General features: G+C 43.5%; 1 protein-coding gene across 1 annotated transcript in view; it reads right to left on the bottom strand.

The window, feature by feature from the left end:
• Positions 1-217: 217 nt before the first annotated feature.
• The window catches only part of LOC146980958 (uncharacterized), a 36,793-nt gene continuing 21,228 nt past the window's right edge, over positions 218-15,782 (bottom strand). The window contains exons 10-22 of the mRNA XM_085785878.1: positions 12,610-13,056; positions 10,859-11,314; positions 9,499-9,667; positions 7,659-7,957; positions 5,920-6,363; positions 4,927-5,190; positions 4,574-4,828; positions 4,230-4,478; positions 3,813-4,070; positions 2,533-2,835; positions 1,442-1,711; positions 587-670; positions 218-487 (exon numbers count right to left, since the gene is read on the bottom strand). Coding sequence (XP_085642004.1) covers positions 421-487; positions 587-670; positions 1,442-1,711; positions 2,533-2,835; positions 3,813-4,070; positions 4,230-4,478; positions 4,574-4,828; positions 4,927-5,190; positions 5,920-6,363; positions 7,659-7,957; positions 9,499-9,667; positions 10,859-11,314; positions 12,610-13,056 — 3,565 coding nt within the window. The 3' untranslated portion in view covers positions 218-420. The remainder of the gene's footprint in view (positions 488-586; positions 671-1,441; positions 1,712-2,532; positions 2,836-3,812; positions 4,071-4,229; positions 4,479-4,573; positions 4,829-4,926; positions 5,191-5,919; positions 6,364-7,658; positions 7,958-9,498; positions 9,668-10,858; positions 11,315-12,609; positions 13,057-15,782) is intronic.

Below are 15,782 nucleotides of genomic sequence, written 5' to 3'. Positions count from 1 at the left end.
GTTTCGCAGCAGATAATGTGTTATTTAGAGGCTGCATTCTGCTGCCCTGTGTACTCGCATTATACGGATATACGCGACTCTCGGCTGGAGCTAATTTCGTCGGAACGACTTGTAATGACACCAAAGTTATCTGGGTGAGTAAATGATCGTATTTTATGCTAGAAATAAGGTCCAGGTTGTAAAAAAAAAAGGTAATTATCCTTTAATTACTTAATTACAGTTCACAGGATACAAAAAGACTGTTGTTCTCACCAAAGGTAAAAAAGATAAAAAAGAATGAGGCCAGCCAACCAGTGTAAAAGTTATGACCTGGTGTGTCTGATCTGACCTGCTGTGGTTCTCACACTGCAGTGATGTTTCCCTCTGCTCATCATCAGACTCTGGTGAACACTGACACACAGATCAGTGACGACGACTGCTTCACCACACTTCAAACTGCCCGTGTCTCTGGAAGGCTGCTGTGTTCACGATGCTGTTGTTGAAGAGTCTAGAAGGAAAACACAGAGCAGAGAGTGAACGTCACTCACTGACACACAACAACGTGTGAGTGAACTCATCAGAGCTGCTCACTCTGAGGTGAACTCACCGCACGGACTCCATGGACGGGTTGATGGAGACCAGCTGCAGCAACTGGACTGTAGACGCATCAGTGATGTTGTTGTGACTCAAACTGGAACACACACACACACACACACACACACACACACACAGGAAGACAGGACAATCAAATGAGACATTAAGTTCATACTTGAAGGGCATTGCCATAATCCCTATAGTCATAGCAGTAGGTTCGTTACCTTTAATTGTCGGTGCAAGCTATTTTTAGAACGGCGGAGCAGAGCCGTGAGCTGCTCAGAGCTACGCTACGGAGGCTCATGGGATTTCTTGGTTTCCCTCATCAAACTCATCATGTTATTCTCTCATAGTGTGGTGAATGTGCAGGTCACAACTTGTCCACCAGAGCGTTTTGGAGTTGTTGGATTGTGTATTTGATGAGTTTGATGATGAGGGAAATCCCAAGGAAATCCCATGAGCCTCCGTAGCGTAGCTCTGAGCAGCTCGCGGCTCTGCTCCGCCGTTCTAAAAACAGCTTGCACAGACAAATAAAGGCAACGAACCTACTGCTATGACGATCGGGATTATGGCAATGGGCCTATTTGCCAAAATGTTGAACTATCCCTTTAAGGGAGAAAAATAGCCCAAAATGGATCAGTTTTTGCCTGTTAGCGTCTTGCCTTAAATGTCCAGAAACATTTGTCCACATGACAGACTGACAGGAATCTTCAGATGCTATAAACTAGAATAATGTTTGGATGCAGGACTATATTTATATTTCTGGATCTTTCATTTCACGTTAACTCCTGTTAATGTTGTTTAATAAATATTTAAAGCTGACACTACATCACACACAGTGTTGTGCCATGAACAGTGTGACACTCACTCCAGGACTTGGACTTTGTGCAGGTGTGTGGTGAGTGTGAGCAGCAGCTGGTCAGTGAGCCGACAGTGACTGAGGTCCAGCTCCTTCAGTCCTTCAGACGAGTCCAGCATCCGGCCCAGATCTCCACAGACCCTCTGATCCAGAGCCGTGTGACTGAGGTCCAGCTCTCCACCCAGGGCTCCGCTCAGGGACACCGCCCGTCTCACCGTGTCCCTCTCAGAGCTCACAGGGACCAGGGACAGCAGGCGGAGGACGACGGCTTTACTGGCTCTGCAACACAACAGGGTTCCTACAGCTTAAGCCAAGTTCAATTTAAGACTTTTTAAGACGTTTTTAATGCCACTTGAAATGAAATTTAAGACAGACTTCACATTAAACACAAATGCAAAAAAAATAAAATAAAAACATCACCACATACATAGGGTTAGGGACAATTTTACCCACTTTCCTATGGTCCAAGGTAAAGCGACTGCTACATGAATAATTGGGGGGGAGGGGCTATGAGTGAGTGAGTGACATCATTTAACAGCTGTATAGTTGTGGAGAGGAGATGATAAACTAAAAAGGACACGTTTGCTCGTTCGTATGTTTCCATCCAAAGTGATTCAAATAACTGGGAAATGCGCATTAAAAGAAATTTGAGTTCTGTGTGTTTCCATTAAAAGTACGGACTTTGGTGAAAACTACAAACTCGCACGAGTTTTCCACAGCTGTCCTTTCAAAATAAATGCATAAAAAGTCAAAAAAAAAAAAAAAAAATGACTCGGCGGTGAGAGATTTAGCGGTGACGGCCGCCACTAACTTCTCTATGTCGGAATGTTACCAATTATTTTGAGATTTGAGACTAATTACAATCATAAAATCCCACTCACCAAGTGTTAACATTTTTAAGACGTTTGAAAAATTGATTTAAGACATTTTAATGCCAATTAAGGCCTTGTTTTTAGATTAATGAATTCAATGCCTTTTAAGACTTTTTAAGGATCTGTAAGAACCCTGACACAAGCAACAGAGAGCAGACTGTCATGGTGCATGAACATGAAAGAGAAGCAGCTTCCTCTCTGCTTGAGCTCAGCGTGGGGTCTCTGCACCTGAGGCGGACTTTGTGTAGGACAGGAAACAGCAGGTCCAGTCCGCTGTCGTCCACCTCACAGTCTCTCAGGTCCAGCTGAGCGTCCTGGCTGCTACGTGTCAGGACGGAGGAGAGGGCGCTGCAGTCCTCAGCAGTCAGACACAGAGTCTCAGGCTGGTCCTGCTCCGACAGATCCACTGAGCGGGAACAGGACAGATCCAACCTGTACCGAGTGGCTCTCAGCAGCCGTGATGCTGCCTCCTGCTGGACGCCACAGGCAGCGCAGCAGTGGATCAACCTCAGCAGTAGGTTCCTGTCAACACTGATACACACATCACTGTGTTAAAGGAGAATTCCGGTCATTTTTGACCCCTAAATCGTTTTCCTGGTGGTCACCCAGTGTTGGGGGGAGCAAAAAACGCGACTAAAGTTGATGCAGGCAAACCGGAGTTACACCATGGCTACCCGGCGCTAGGGATAGCGACAACGCTAACCCATGGGGGCAATTCTTTCAACCACAACAAACACTCAAAAAACAATCAAATATCTATGGTACAAGACTGGAATCCTTAGAAACACCACTGAACTCATAGTGTACAGTATAAACAGTATAAACTTTGTGTTTTTGCATGTAGTCCCTCACCTCAGATAGCCGAACTCTGAAACATCCTGGAAAGACATTACTATCCGATCGCAGAGCGCCTGCTCTTCCCGCCACAGAAACTAGCACTTTTTCCTTGTTGTGATGATTTCTTTACAAAATTAAACGGTCAGAGATATTATGGACATTACCACTGCACGGCTCAACCGTTTAATTTTGTAAAGAAATCATCACAACAAGGAAAAAGTGTTTGTTTCTGTGGCGGGGAGAGCAGGCGCTCTGTGATCGGATAGTAATGTCTTTCGAGGATGTTTCAGAGTTCGGCTATCTGAGGTGAGGGACTACAAGCAAAAACACAAAGTTTATACTGTTTATACTGTACACTATATGAGTTCAGTGGTGTGTCATAAGGATTCCAGTCATGTACCATAGATATTTGATTGTTTTCTGAGTGTTTGTTGTGGTTGAAAGAATTGCTCCCATGGGTTAGCGTTGTCGTATCCCTAGCGCCGGGTAGCCATGGTGTAACTCTGGTTTGCCTGCATCAATTTTAGTCGCGTTTTTTGCTCCCCCCAACACTAGGTGACCATGAGGACAAGGATCTAGGGATAAAAAATGACTGGAATTCCCATTTAATGCACATCTACAGGGAAATACCACAGACTGATGATGGGAAGGAGCTCGTCTTTTTGTCTGACCTGAGCTGAGACACTCTGTCCAGAGTGAAGAGGATGGACTCTGTCTCCTCTGCTGGTATGGAGCTCCACATCAGGTTCAGTTTAATCCTGTCACTGTGTCTGAGGGTGAAGAGCAGAGCAGCACAGTCCTCTGAGTCCAGCTCTGTGCAGGTCAGGCTGATCACATGACCAAGTGATCTCAGTAAACTGGGTAAACTCTGTCTGGACTGAGTTTCATAGATCTGTCTGATGGCAGTCAACACGAAGCTGGGAGTGGACCTGGAAAAACACCAGAACAGGGTTTAGATGTAGAGAAACAGCTGATGAAACAACAACAACAACAACAACACAAACAGACATGATCACAGAGGATCAACTGTTTGTCTGTGTCTGGTCAGAGGTCAAATGAAACATCTATGCTAACTAACAACTGATCACCGTTTAATGATGATCCTGTCCAGAAGGGGAAGCAGGTGAGAGAAGTTCTCCTGTAAGAAGTGGTGTTTCCTCAGGTCCACAGTGAAGCTCTGAGCTGGTGAACGCTGCAGCAGATAGTGAAGAAGATCCCAGTCCAGACAGCAGGAGCTCAGGTCTCCACCAGTCTTAGTCAAGGTGGACAACGTCAAGTCCTGGTCCTGGATTTCATGGAGGAAGGCCGGAAGCTGCTGGAAACTCTCTGCACTCAGTCTGTAGGTTCAACAAATAAAACTAGTGAATACACAATGTGTGTGTGTGACCACAGCAACTAGAGTCAGTCTGTGAGGCTCAGGAAAGACATTTACTTGACTGGTAGAGGACCGTGGTGAAGCAGCAGCGTGACCAGACACCGAGCAGGGACACAGAACTCAGTCAGGTCCAGACGTCTGACGTCCCAGTGTCTCAGCAGAGACGCCACGCCACCGACCACCTGCTGCACTTTTCCTTCTGCCGGCTGGACTTTCCCAGAGACAAGAGACAGCTCCTCAAGAGACACCGGACGGACCAAGCTCCGCCTTCTTACACATCGACACAGCAGCAAGGCCACGTGATTGGTCAGCCTGAGAGTCAAGAGACAGGACAGAGCAGCTGTCACATCAATAACACATCTTCAAAGAGGACAAGATGGCGTCATAGCAACAAGAGACAGTGATTATACCTCAGACTGTGCAGTCGTGTGGTGGATCTAAAGAGGAGGGACACTCCTCTGACAGACACTTTACTGGGAGTCAGGGTGAGATCCACTTTAGAGGAACAACGTCTCAGAACCGTCCCCACGGTCCTGCAGGTCTTCCTGTCTAACTCTCCTGTGAAGAGCAGGGTGAAGTCCAGGAGCTGCAGCAGAGAGACCAGCTGCTCCACATCCTCTCTGGACCGGACAGAGATGGATGAACACACACTCTGGAAGAACTGAGGATCACAGCTGAAACACAACAGAACAGATCAACTGTGGAAACACATCTACAGCACAATAACAGACTCACTTTTTAAAGGGATAGTTCAACCAAAATTCAAATTTCACACCCTCATGTCGACTAAAGGCTGGGAGAATTTTCAGAGTCCTCCGTTCCTTCTCTGAGTTACGGGGGGGTCCACACAGCAGTATTTGTCCATATTATGGTTGCGAATGGAGCTCACTTTTCTTCGTCCAAAAAGACACACCAAAAAAAATCCAAATACCTCCACACTGCTCGTCTGTAATGTCCCTCTTGTATTGAAGCCCCAACATGAGAAATTGTTCGGGAAAAAATTAAATAAGTCTATATTTCAAGCTTGTTTGTAGCGGAAGCTCCCAGTGTCTCAGTTCACTGCTCTTCCTGTGTCACCGGCGGAACAATTTCTCATTTTGGGGCTTCAATACATGAGGGAAATTACAGACAAGCACTATGGAGGTATTTGGATGTTTTTTGGTGTGTCTTTTTGGACGAAAAAAAGTAAGCCCCATTCACAACCATTATATGGGCAAATACTGCTGCACAGACCCCCCCGTAACTCAGAGAAGGCACGGAGGACTCTGAAAGTTCTCCCAGCTCTTAGTCGACATGAGGGTGAGGAGATAATGAGTGAAATTTGAATTTTGGGTGAACTATATCTTTAAGGACACTAAGGATGAGCTGGGTTGAAGAATCTTCATAATGTTTGTCTGGTTTACCTGAGCTGTGAGATATAAGGCAGCCACTGCAGAAAACTCCTCACTTCACTCTCTTCACCTGACCAGCCTGTCAGCTCCACTGGTTTCTTCTCTGGTTGGAGTTTCAGCACTTCCAGGAGGATGGAGGTCTTTCTCTCTGAGAGGTTTATGATCCAGACTGAAGGAGCTGACTGGAGAACTGAGTGTAATGCTGGAAGGACTCTCAGACCTGTTGTAGTTTCATGGTCCTTCACATGGGAGAAAAGATCCAGCAAGAAATCACACTGATATTTTATATCATCAGCATCCATGTCTCTGTCCCTCAGAGGGAATGATCTGTATCTGCACACTGATGTTAACGTCTCCAGTATCTTCTCTCCTGTCTGATGTTCTCTCTCTGCTGCTGCACAGAACAGATTCACAAACAACTTGACTCCATCAGAGACTTTAAACCTGTGAGAGAAACTGGAAGAGAAGAAAACATTGAATGAAGACGTCAGTATCAGAAACAGAGACACACAACACTGACATACAGGGAGTGGAGCTGCTAAAAGTCACTAAACAGCTGCTAATGAGCAAAACACAGTCACATCAATCAGCCTGAAACTCAACTAACAACCACTTTTACTGACCAACTTCACTACATGTTGAAGGAACCAGGGGGCTGTTGCACAAAACCAAGACAGCGGATTAAACTGGATTTTCCGGTTATCCTGGCTGAATTTAACTGGGGCTCAGTTGTATGAAAGCGGAAGCTCATCTGTTACCATGAAGATTTATTCTGTGCAGCCAGCCTGCTCCTGACCAGGCTAACAGTCAGGTTTAACTTAACTCATCCTGGTGTTGTATAGGTTCAGTCAGCTGTGTTTTACAGATATTTCAGGGTCTAATTTTTATCAGCGCATTGAAACACCACAGATCCTCTGTCATTCAGAGAAGAAGCCTCTTTTATTAAGCTACTGGAATTGTTACATGTATTTTAAGACAGTTTTACCAACTGTTATATGAAGCTTGATGAATACTTTACACATGGTTTAACAAACCTGTGATCAAATCATCCTGGATCAGCAAATGTGCAACGGACTGAGTCAGGATTCACTGAGGAGGCTTAGTCAAGTCTGACTTTATCAGTTATCCTTGATATCTTCATTCTACTTTTGTGCAACAGGCCCCAGGAATATCAGAGAAACAGACAGAGCAGTTAGATCTGTGGTCCTGAGGGAGAACTGATCTACTAATCATCAGCACACTGACGATGCTGCAGCTGGTTGGACACAGGACTGTAGCTGAGTCTCTGTTTACTTTGGACTCAGCTGATAGAGGGCTGATGAAAACAGGCTCAAAGTAACACAACTGTTCATGTGAACAACAAACATGGAGCTTGGTGGAGCTAAAAGTCACTAAACAGCTGCTAATGAACAAAACACAGTCACATCAATCAGCCTGAAACTCAACTAACAACCACTTTTACTGACCAACTTCACTACATGTTGAAGGAACCAGGAATGTCAGACAACAGTGGTGGATCCTCCAATCACTGATCAATCAATTAGCTCCAAAGCCTGAAATACTGGACCTCCATTTACAACATCCATCACTCTGTTCAACTCTTTACAGATCAATAAAGTTATAGTGAAGCATCATCAGGATTCACACTGGTTTACTGTCACTTCATCATGATCTGTTGTTTAATTTGAATAAAGCAAAAAAGAATAAGAAAATAAATAAAGTTCAATCTTCTAATAGATTAATTCTGTTACCTGAGCTGTGAGATATAAGGCAGCCACTGCAGAAAACTCCTCACTTCACTCTCTTCACCTGACCAGCCTGTCAGCTCCACTGGTTTCTTCTCTGGTTGGAGTTTCAGCACTTCCAGGAGGATGGAGGTCTTTCTCTCTGAGAGGTTTATGATCCAGACTGAAGGAGCTGACTGGAGAACTGAGTGTAATGCTGGAAGGACTCTCAGACCTGTTTTAGTCTCATAGTCCTTCACATGGGAGAAAAGATCCAGTAGGAAATCACACTGATATTTTATATCATCATCATCAAACATGTCTCTGTCACTCAGAGGGAATGATCTGTATCTGCACACTGATGTTAACGTCTCCAGTATCTTCTCTCCTGTCTGATGTTCTCTCTCTGCTGCTGCACAGAACAGATTCACAAACAACCTGACTTCATCAGAGACGTCAAACTCTTTAGAGAAACTGGAAGAGAAGAAAAACATTGAATGAAGACGTCAGTATCAGAAGCAGAGACACACAACACTGACATACAGGGAGTGGAGCTGCTAAAAGTCACTAAACAGCTGCTAATGAACAAAACACAGTCACATCAATCAGCCTGAAACTCAACTAACAACCACTTTTACTGACCAACTTCACTACATGTTGAAGGAACCAGGAATGTCAGACAACAGTGGTGGATCCTCCAATCACTGATCAATCAATTAGCTCCAAAGCCTGAAATACTGGACCTCCATTTACAACATCTATCACTCTGTTCAACTCTTTACAGATCAATAAAGTTGTAGTGAAGCCTCATCAGGATTCACACTGGTTTACTGTCACTTCATCATAATGATTCATTTTCATCTGTTCCTGTTTAAACATCCTGTGTGAACAACAAACATGGAGCTTGGTGAAGTGGAGTCCAATCAGTGCACTTTGTATAATTTAAATGAAGAATAATGTATACGGTACGTTGAAAAATTATTCACAAGTCAGAAACTAAAAACACTCATAATCCATAATGTCATGGAAGCTGTAGGACCCACAGGTGCATTTAATGTAAAAAGTGAACATGCACGTTTTAGCCAGACTTTTCATCTTGCACACGTTTCTGCTTTCACATGCAAATGACTTGTTGCATTCATAAACATGTTCAGCATCAATTCTAGTCGGCTACAACGTTATTACTCTTTGATAACGTTCTGTTTTCACCTGCCATCATTATCTGATGCTGTGTCTGAACAAGGTAAGGCAGCTGCGTATGAGTTGATCCGTCACATACGCCGCCTCGGAGGGAGAGAAATTCTCCAGCAGGCAGGTAGCCTTCTACGTATTCCCTGCATGTTCCACACCACAACACGTAGCTGCCAGCTGACAAACCTGTCGGCTTGATTTGCAGGACGATCGGCCGATGACGATTAAATTAAAAATGCCAAAAAAACGCCAGACTGATCAATCAGTCGGCGTTTAATGTGGACTGGTCAGTTCAACACTTCACCTTCAAACTAACAGTGAGCTGGTGGAGATGAAGAACACAGCTCCACTAATGGAAACTCAAGTCATGTTTAGTACAGTACATTTACCTGAGCTGTGAGATATAAGGCAGACACTGCAGCAAACTCCTCACTTCACTCTCTTCACCTGACCAGTATGTCAGCTTCACTGGTTTCTTCTCTGGTTGGAGTTTCAGCACTTCCAGGAGGATGGAGGTCTTTCTCTCTGAGAGGTTTATGATCCAGACTGAAGGAACTGACTGGAGAACTGACTGGAGAACTGAGTGTAATGCTGGAAGGACTCTCAGACCTGTTGTAGTCTCATGGTCCTTCACATGAGAGAAAACATCCAGCAGGAAATCGCACTGATATTTTATATCATAATCATCCATGTATCTGTCCCTCAGAGGGAATGATCTGTATCTGCACACTGATGTTAACGTCTCCAGTATCTTCTCTCCTGTCTGATGTTCTCTCTCTGCTGCTGCACAGAACAGATTCACAAACAACTGGACTTCCTCAGAGACTTTATACCAGGGATAGAAACTGGAAGAGAAGAAAACATTGAATGAAGACGTCAGTATCAGGAACAGAGACACACAACACTGACATACAGGGAGTGGAGCTGCTAAAAGTCACTAAACAGCTGCTAATGAGCAAAACACAGTCACATCAATCAGCCTGAAACTCAACTAACAACCACTTTAACTGACCAACTTCACTACATGTTGAAGGAACCAGGGGGCTGTTGCACAAAACCAAGACAGCGGATTCAACTGGATTTTCCGGTTATCGTGGCTGAATTTAACTGGGGCTCGGTTGTATGAAAGCGGAAGCTCATCTGTTACCATGGAGATTTATTCTGTGCAGCTAGCCTGCTCCTGACCAGGTTAACAGTCAGGTTTAACTTAACTCATCCTGGTGTTGTATAGGTTCAGTCAGCTTGTTTTACAGATATTTCAGGGTCTAATTTTTATCAGCGCATTAAAACACCACAGATCCTCTGTCATTCAGAGAAGAAGCCTCTTTTATTAAGCTACTGAAATTGTTACATGTATTTCAAGACAGTTTTACCAACTGTTATATGAAGCTTGATGAATACTTTACACCTGGTTTAACAAATCTGTGATCAAATCATCCTGGATCAGCAAATGTACAACGGACTGAGTCAGGATTCACTGAGGAGGCTTAGTCAAGTCTGACTTTATCAGTTATCCTTGATATCTTCATTCTACTTTTGTGCAACAGGCCCCAGGAATATCAGAGAAACAGACAGAGCAGTTAGATCTGTGGTCCTGAGGGAGAACTGATCTACTAATCATCAGCACACTGACGATGCTGCAGCTGGTTGGACACAGGACTGTAGCTGAGTCTCTGTTTACTTTGGACTCAGCTGATAGAGGGCTGATGAAAACAGGCTCAAAGTAACACAACTGTTCATGTGAACAACAAACGTGGAGCTTGGTGAAGTGAACATGTATCAGCTCAGAGGAGAGGAGCTGGACTCTGGAGCTGTGTCTCCTTTCTGCCCTGAGGAACTCTGGGTAATGTAGTCATCACTACATTGTAGTGGCTGGAGTCACAATGTTCCCTCAGTAAAACTACACAGCATGATGTGACGTTCATGTGGACTGGTCAGTTCAACACTTCACCTTCAAACTAACAGTGAGCTGGTGTAGATGAAGAACACAGCTCCACTAATGGAAACTCAAGTCATGTTTAGTACAGTACATTTACCTGAGCTGTGAGATATAAGGCAGACACTGCAGAAAACTCCTCACTTCACTCTCTTCACCTGACCAGCCTGTCAGCTCCACTGGTTTCTTCTCTGGTTGGAGTTTCAGCACTTCCAGGAGGATGGAGGTCTTTCTCTCTGAGAGGTTTATGATCCAGACTGGAGGAGCTGACTGGAGAACTGACTGGAGAACTGAGTGTAATGCTGGAAGGACTCTCAGACCTGTTTTAGTCTCATGGTCCTTCACATGGGAGAAAAGATCCAGCAGGAAATCACTCTGATATTTCCTAATATAATCACTCATGTGTCTGTTACTCAGAGGGAATGATCTGTGTCTGCACACTGATGTTAACGTCTCCAGTATCTTCTCTCCTGTCTGATGTTCTCTCTCTGCTGCTGCACAGAACAGATTCACAAACAACTTGACTCCATCAGAGTCTTTAAACCTGGGATAGAAACTGGAAGAGAAGAAAACATTGAATGAAGACGTCAGTATCAGAAACAGAGACACACAACACTGACATACAGGGAGTGGAGCTGCTAAAAGTCACTAAACAGCTGCTAATCAACAAAACACAGTCACATCAATCAGCCTGAAACTCAACTAACAACCACTTTTACTGACCAACTTCACTACATGTTGAAGGAACCAGGGGGCTGTTGCACAAAACCAAGACAGCAGATTAAACTGGATTTTCCGGTTATCCTGGCTGAATTTAACTGGGGCTCGGTTGTATGAAAGTGGAAGCTCATCTGTTACCATGGAGATTTATTCTGTGCAGCCAGCCTGCTCCTGACCAGGCTAACAGTCAGGTTTAACTTAACTCATCCTGGTGTTGTATAGGTTCAGTCAGCTGTGTTTTACAGATATTTCAGGGTCTAATTTTTATCAGCGCATTAAAACACCACAGATCCTCTGTCATTCAGAGAAGAAGCCTCTTTTATTAAGCTACTGAAATTGTTACATGTATTTCAAGACAGTTTTACCAACTGTTATATGAAGCTTGATGAATACTTTACACCTGGTTTAACAAATCTGTGATCAAATCATCTTGGATCAGCAAATGTGCAACGGACTGAGTCAGGATTCACTGAGGAGGCTTAGTCAAGTCTGACTTTATCAGTTATCCTTGATATCTTAATTCTACTTTTGTGCAACAGGCCCCAGGAATATCAGAGAAACAGACAGAGCAGTTAGATCTGTGGTCCTGAGGGAGAACTGATCTACTAATCATCAGCACACTGACGATGCTGCAGCTGGTTGGACACAGGACTGTAGCTGAGTCTCTGTTTACTTTGGACTCAGCTGATAGATGACTGATGAAAACAGGCTCAAAGTAACACAACTGTTCATGTGAACAACAAACATGGAGCTTGGTGGAGCTAAAAGTCACTAAACAGCTGCTAATGAACAAAACACAGTCACATCAATCAGCCTGAAACTCAACTAACAACCACTTTAACTGACCAACTTCACTACATGTTGAAGGAACCAGGAATGTCAGACAACAGTGGTGGATCCTCCAATCACTGATCAATCAATTAGCTCCAAAGCCTGAAATACTGGACCTCCATTTATAACATCCATCATTCTGTTCAACTCTTTACAGATCAATAAAGTTATAGTGAAGCATCATCAGGATTCACACTGGTTTACTGTCACTTCATCATGATCTGTTGTTTAATTTGAATAAAGCAAAAAAGAATAAGAAAATAAATAAAGTTCAATCTTCTAATAGATTAATTCTGTTACCTGAGCTGTGAGATATAAGGCAGACACTGCAGAAAACTCCTCACTTCACTCTCTTCACCTGACCAGCCTGTCAGCTCCACTGGTTTCTTCTCTGGTTGGAGTTTCAGCACTTCCAGGAGGATGGAGGTCTTTCTCTCTGAGAGGTTTATGATCCAGACTGGAGGAGCTAACTGGAGAACTGAGTGTAATGCTGGAAGGACTCTCAGACCTGTTTTAGTCTCATAGTCCTTCACATGGGAGAAAAGATCCAGTAGGAAATCACACTGATATTTTATATCATCATCATCAAACATGTATCTGTCACTCAGAGGGAATGATCTGTATCTGCACACTGATGTTAACGTCTCCAGTATCTTCTCTCCTGTCTGATGTTCTCTCTCTGCTGCTGCACAGAACAGATTCACAAACAACTGGACTCCATCAGAGACGTCAAACTCTTTAGAGAAACTGGAAGAGAAGAAAACATTGAATGAAGACGTCAGTATCAGAAACAGAGACACACAACACTGACATACAGGGAGTGGAGCTGCTAAAAGTCACTAAACAGCTGCTAATGAGCAAAACACAGTCACATCAATCAGCCTGAAACTCAACTAACAACCACTTTTACTGACCAACTTCACTACATGTTGAAGGAACCAGGGGGCTGTTGCACAAAACCAGGACAGCGGATTAAACTGGATTTTCTGGTTATCCTGGCTGAATTTAACTGGGGCTCAGTTGTATGAAAGCGGAAGCTCATCTGTTACCATGGAGATTTATTCTGTGCAGCTAGCCTGCTCCTGACCAGGCTAACAGTCAGGCTTAACTTAACTCATCCTGGTGTTGTATAGGTTCAGTCAGCTGTGTTTTACAGATATTTCAGGGTCTAATTTTTATCAGCGCATTAAAACACCACAGATCCTCTGTCATTCAGAGAAGAAGCCTCTTTTATTAAGCTACTGGAATTGTTACATGTATTTTAAGACAGTTTTACCAACTGTTATATGAAGCTTGATGAATACTTTACACATGGTTTAACAAACCTGTGATCAAATCATCTTGGATCAGCAAATGTGCAACGGACTGAGTCAGGATTCACTGAGGAGGCTTAGTGAAGTCTGACTTTATCAGTTATCCTTGATATTGTAGTATATTATCCACCTCAACTCTTTTCTTTAATGTCTTGTATTATCTTATGTTCTTCTTTGTGTATATACTAGAGTAAAGAGATGTGTAGACTAATGCCCTGCTTCACAGGTTCTTTATATTTAGCCCAGAAAGAATCTGTCTTGTCAGGTATTCTGAGACATGTGTTTCTTGTCTATTACCCTTCTTTGGTGGGTCATAGTTTCTGGAGGATACTGGACACTATCTATTCTTAAGTTAGCTTGGTCAAGAGAAAGTCAGAAAGCTAAGGATAAATTCTGTTTTTAGATCCTGTCTTTGTCTGACCATCCTGGTCAGTTATGTCCTTCTGTGGGAGAAGGTGGAGTTTTAGAAAACATACAGTACATAAGGTTTGAGGTTTCAGGCCAAGAGAGAGTCATCTCAATTCCTGGCACCAGAGATGCTCCACGATTCGGCATTTTTGTACACTGTTCTTCTTCTTGTAATAAACTCTTTTTGAATGCAAGAAAAGACGTGTCGGCGGTGATCCCTTCTCTTCATCAACACATCAATATACCACAATATCTTCATTCTACTTTTGTGCAACAGGCCCCAGGAATATCAGAGAAACAGACAGAGCAGTTAGATCTGTGGTCCTGAGGGAGAACTGATCTACTAATCATCAGCACACTGACGATGCTGCAGCTGGTTGGACACAGGACTGTAGCTGAGTCTCTGTTTACTTTGGACTCAGCTGATAGAGGGCTGATGAAAACAGGCTCAAAGTAACACAACTGTTCATGTGAACAACAAACATGGAGCTTGGTGGAGCTAAAAGTCACTAAACAGCTGCTAATGAACAAAACACAGTCACATCAATCAGCCTGAAACTCAACTAACAACCACTTTAACTGACCAACTTCACTACATGTTGAAGGAACCAGGAATGTCAGACAACAGTGGTGGATCCTCCAATCACTGATCAATCAATTAGCTCCAAAGCCTGAAATACTGGACCTCCATTTACAACATCCATCATTCTGTTCAACTCTTTACAGATCAATAAAGTTGTAGTGAAACATCATCAGGATTCACACTGGTTTACTGTCACTTCATCATGATCTGTTGTTTAATTTGAATAAAGCAAAAAAGAATAAGAAAATAAATAAAGTTCAATCTTCTAATAGATTAATTCTGTTACCTGAGCTGTGAGATATAAGGCAGCCACTGCAGAAAACTCCTCACTTCACTCTCTTCACCTGACCAGCCTGTGAGCCACACTGGTTTCTTCTCTGGTTGGAGTTTCAGCACTTCCAGGAGGATGGAGGTCTTTCTCTCCGAGAGGTTTATGATCCAGACTGAAGGAACTGAGTGGAGAACTGACTGGAGAACTGAGTGTAATGCTGGAAGGACTCTCAGACCTGTTTTAGTCTCATAGTCCTTCACATGGGAGAAAACATCCAGCAGGAAATCACACTGATATTTCCTAATATAATCATTTGTGTCTCTGTCACTCAGAGGGAATGATCTGTATCTGCACACTGATGTTAACGTCTCCAGTATCTTCTCTCCTGTCTGATGTTCTCTCTCTGCTGCTGCACAGAACAGATTCCCAAACAACTGGACTCCATCAGAGGCTTTAAACCTGTGACAGAAACTGGAAGAGAAGAAAAACATTGAATGAAGACGTCAGTATCAGAAACAGAGACACACAACACTGACATACAGGGAGTGGAGCTGCTAAAAGTCACTAAACAGCTGCTAATGAGCAAAACACAGTCACATCAATCAGCCTGAAACTCAACTAACAACCACTTTTACTGACCAACTTCACTACATGTTGAAGGAACCAGGGGGCTGTTGCACAAAACCAAGACAGCAGATTAAACTGGATTTTCCGGTTATCCTGGCTGAATTTAACTGGGGCTCAGTTGTATGAAAGCGGAGGCTCATCTTTTACCATGGAGATTTATTCTGTGCAGCCAGCCTGCTCCTGACCAGGTTAACAGTCAGGTTTAACTTAACTCATCCTGGTGTTGTATAGGTTCAGTCAGCTGTGTTTTACAGATATTTCAGGGTCTAAT

This window comes from Trachurus japonicus, chromosome 9 (assembly GCF_045865225.1).
Source record: "Trachurus japonicus isolate A0001 chromosome 9, Traja_1.0".
Lineage (NCBI taxonomy): Eukaryota > Metazoa > Chordata > Actinopteri > Carangiformes > Carangidae > Trachurus > Trachurus japonicus.
This window is presented reverse-complemented; position numbering and strand designations above follow the sequence as displayed.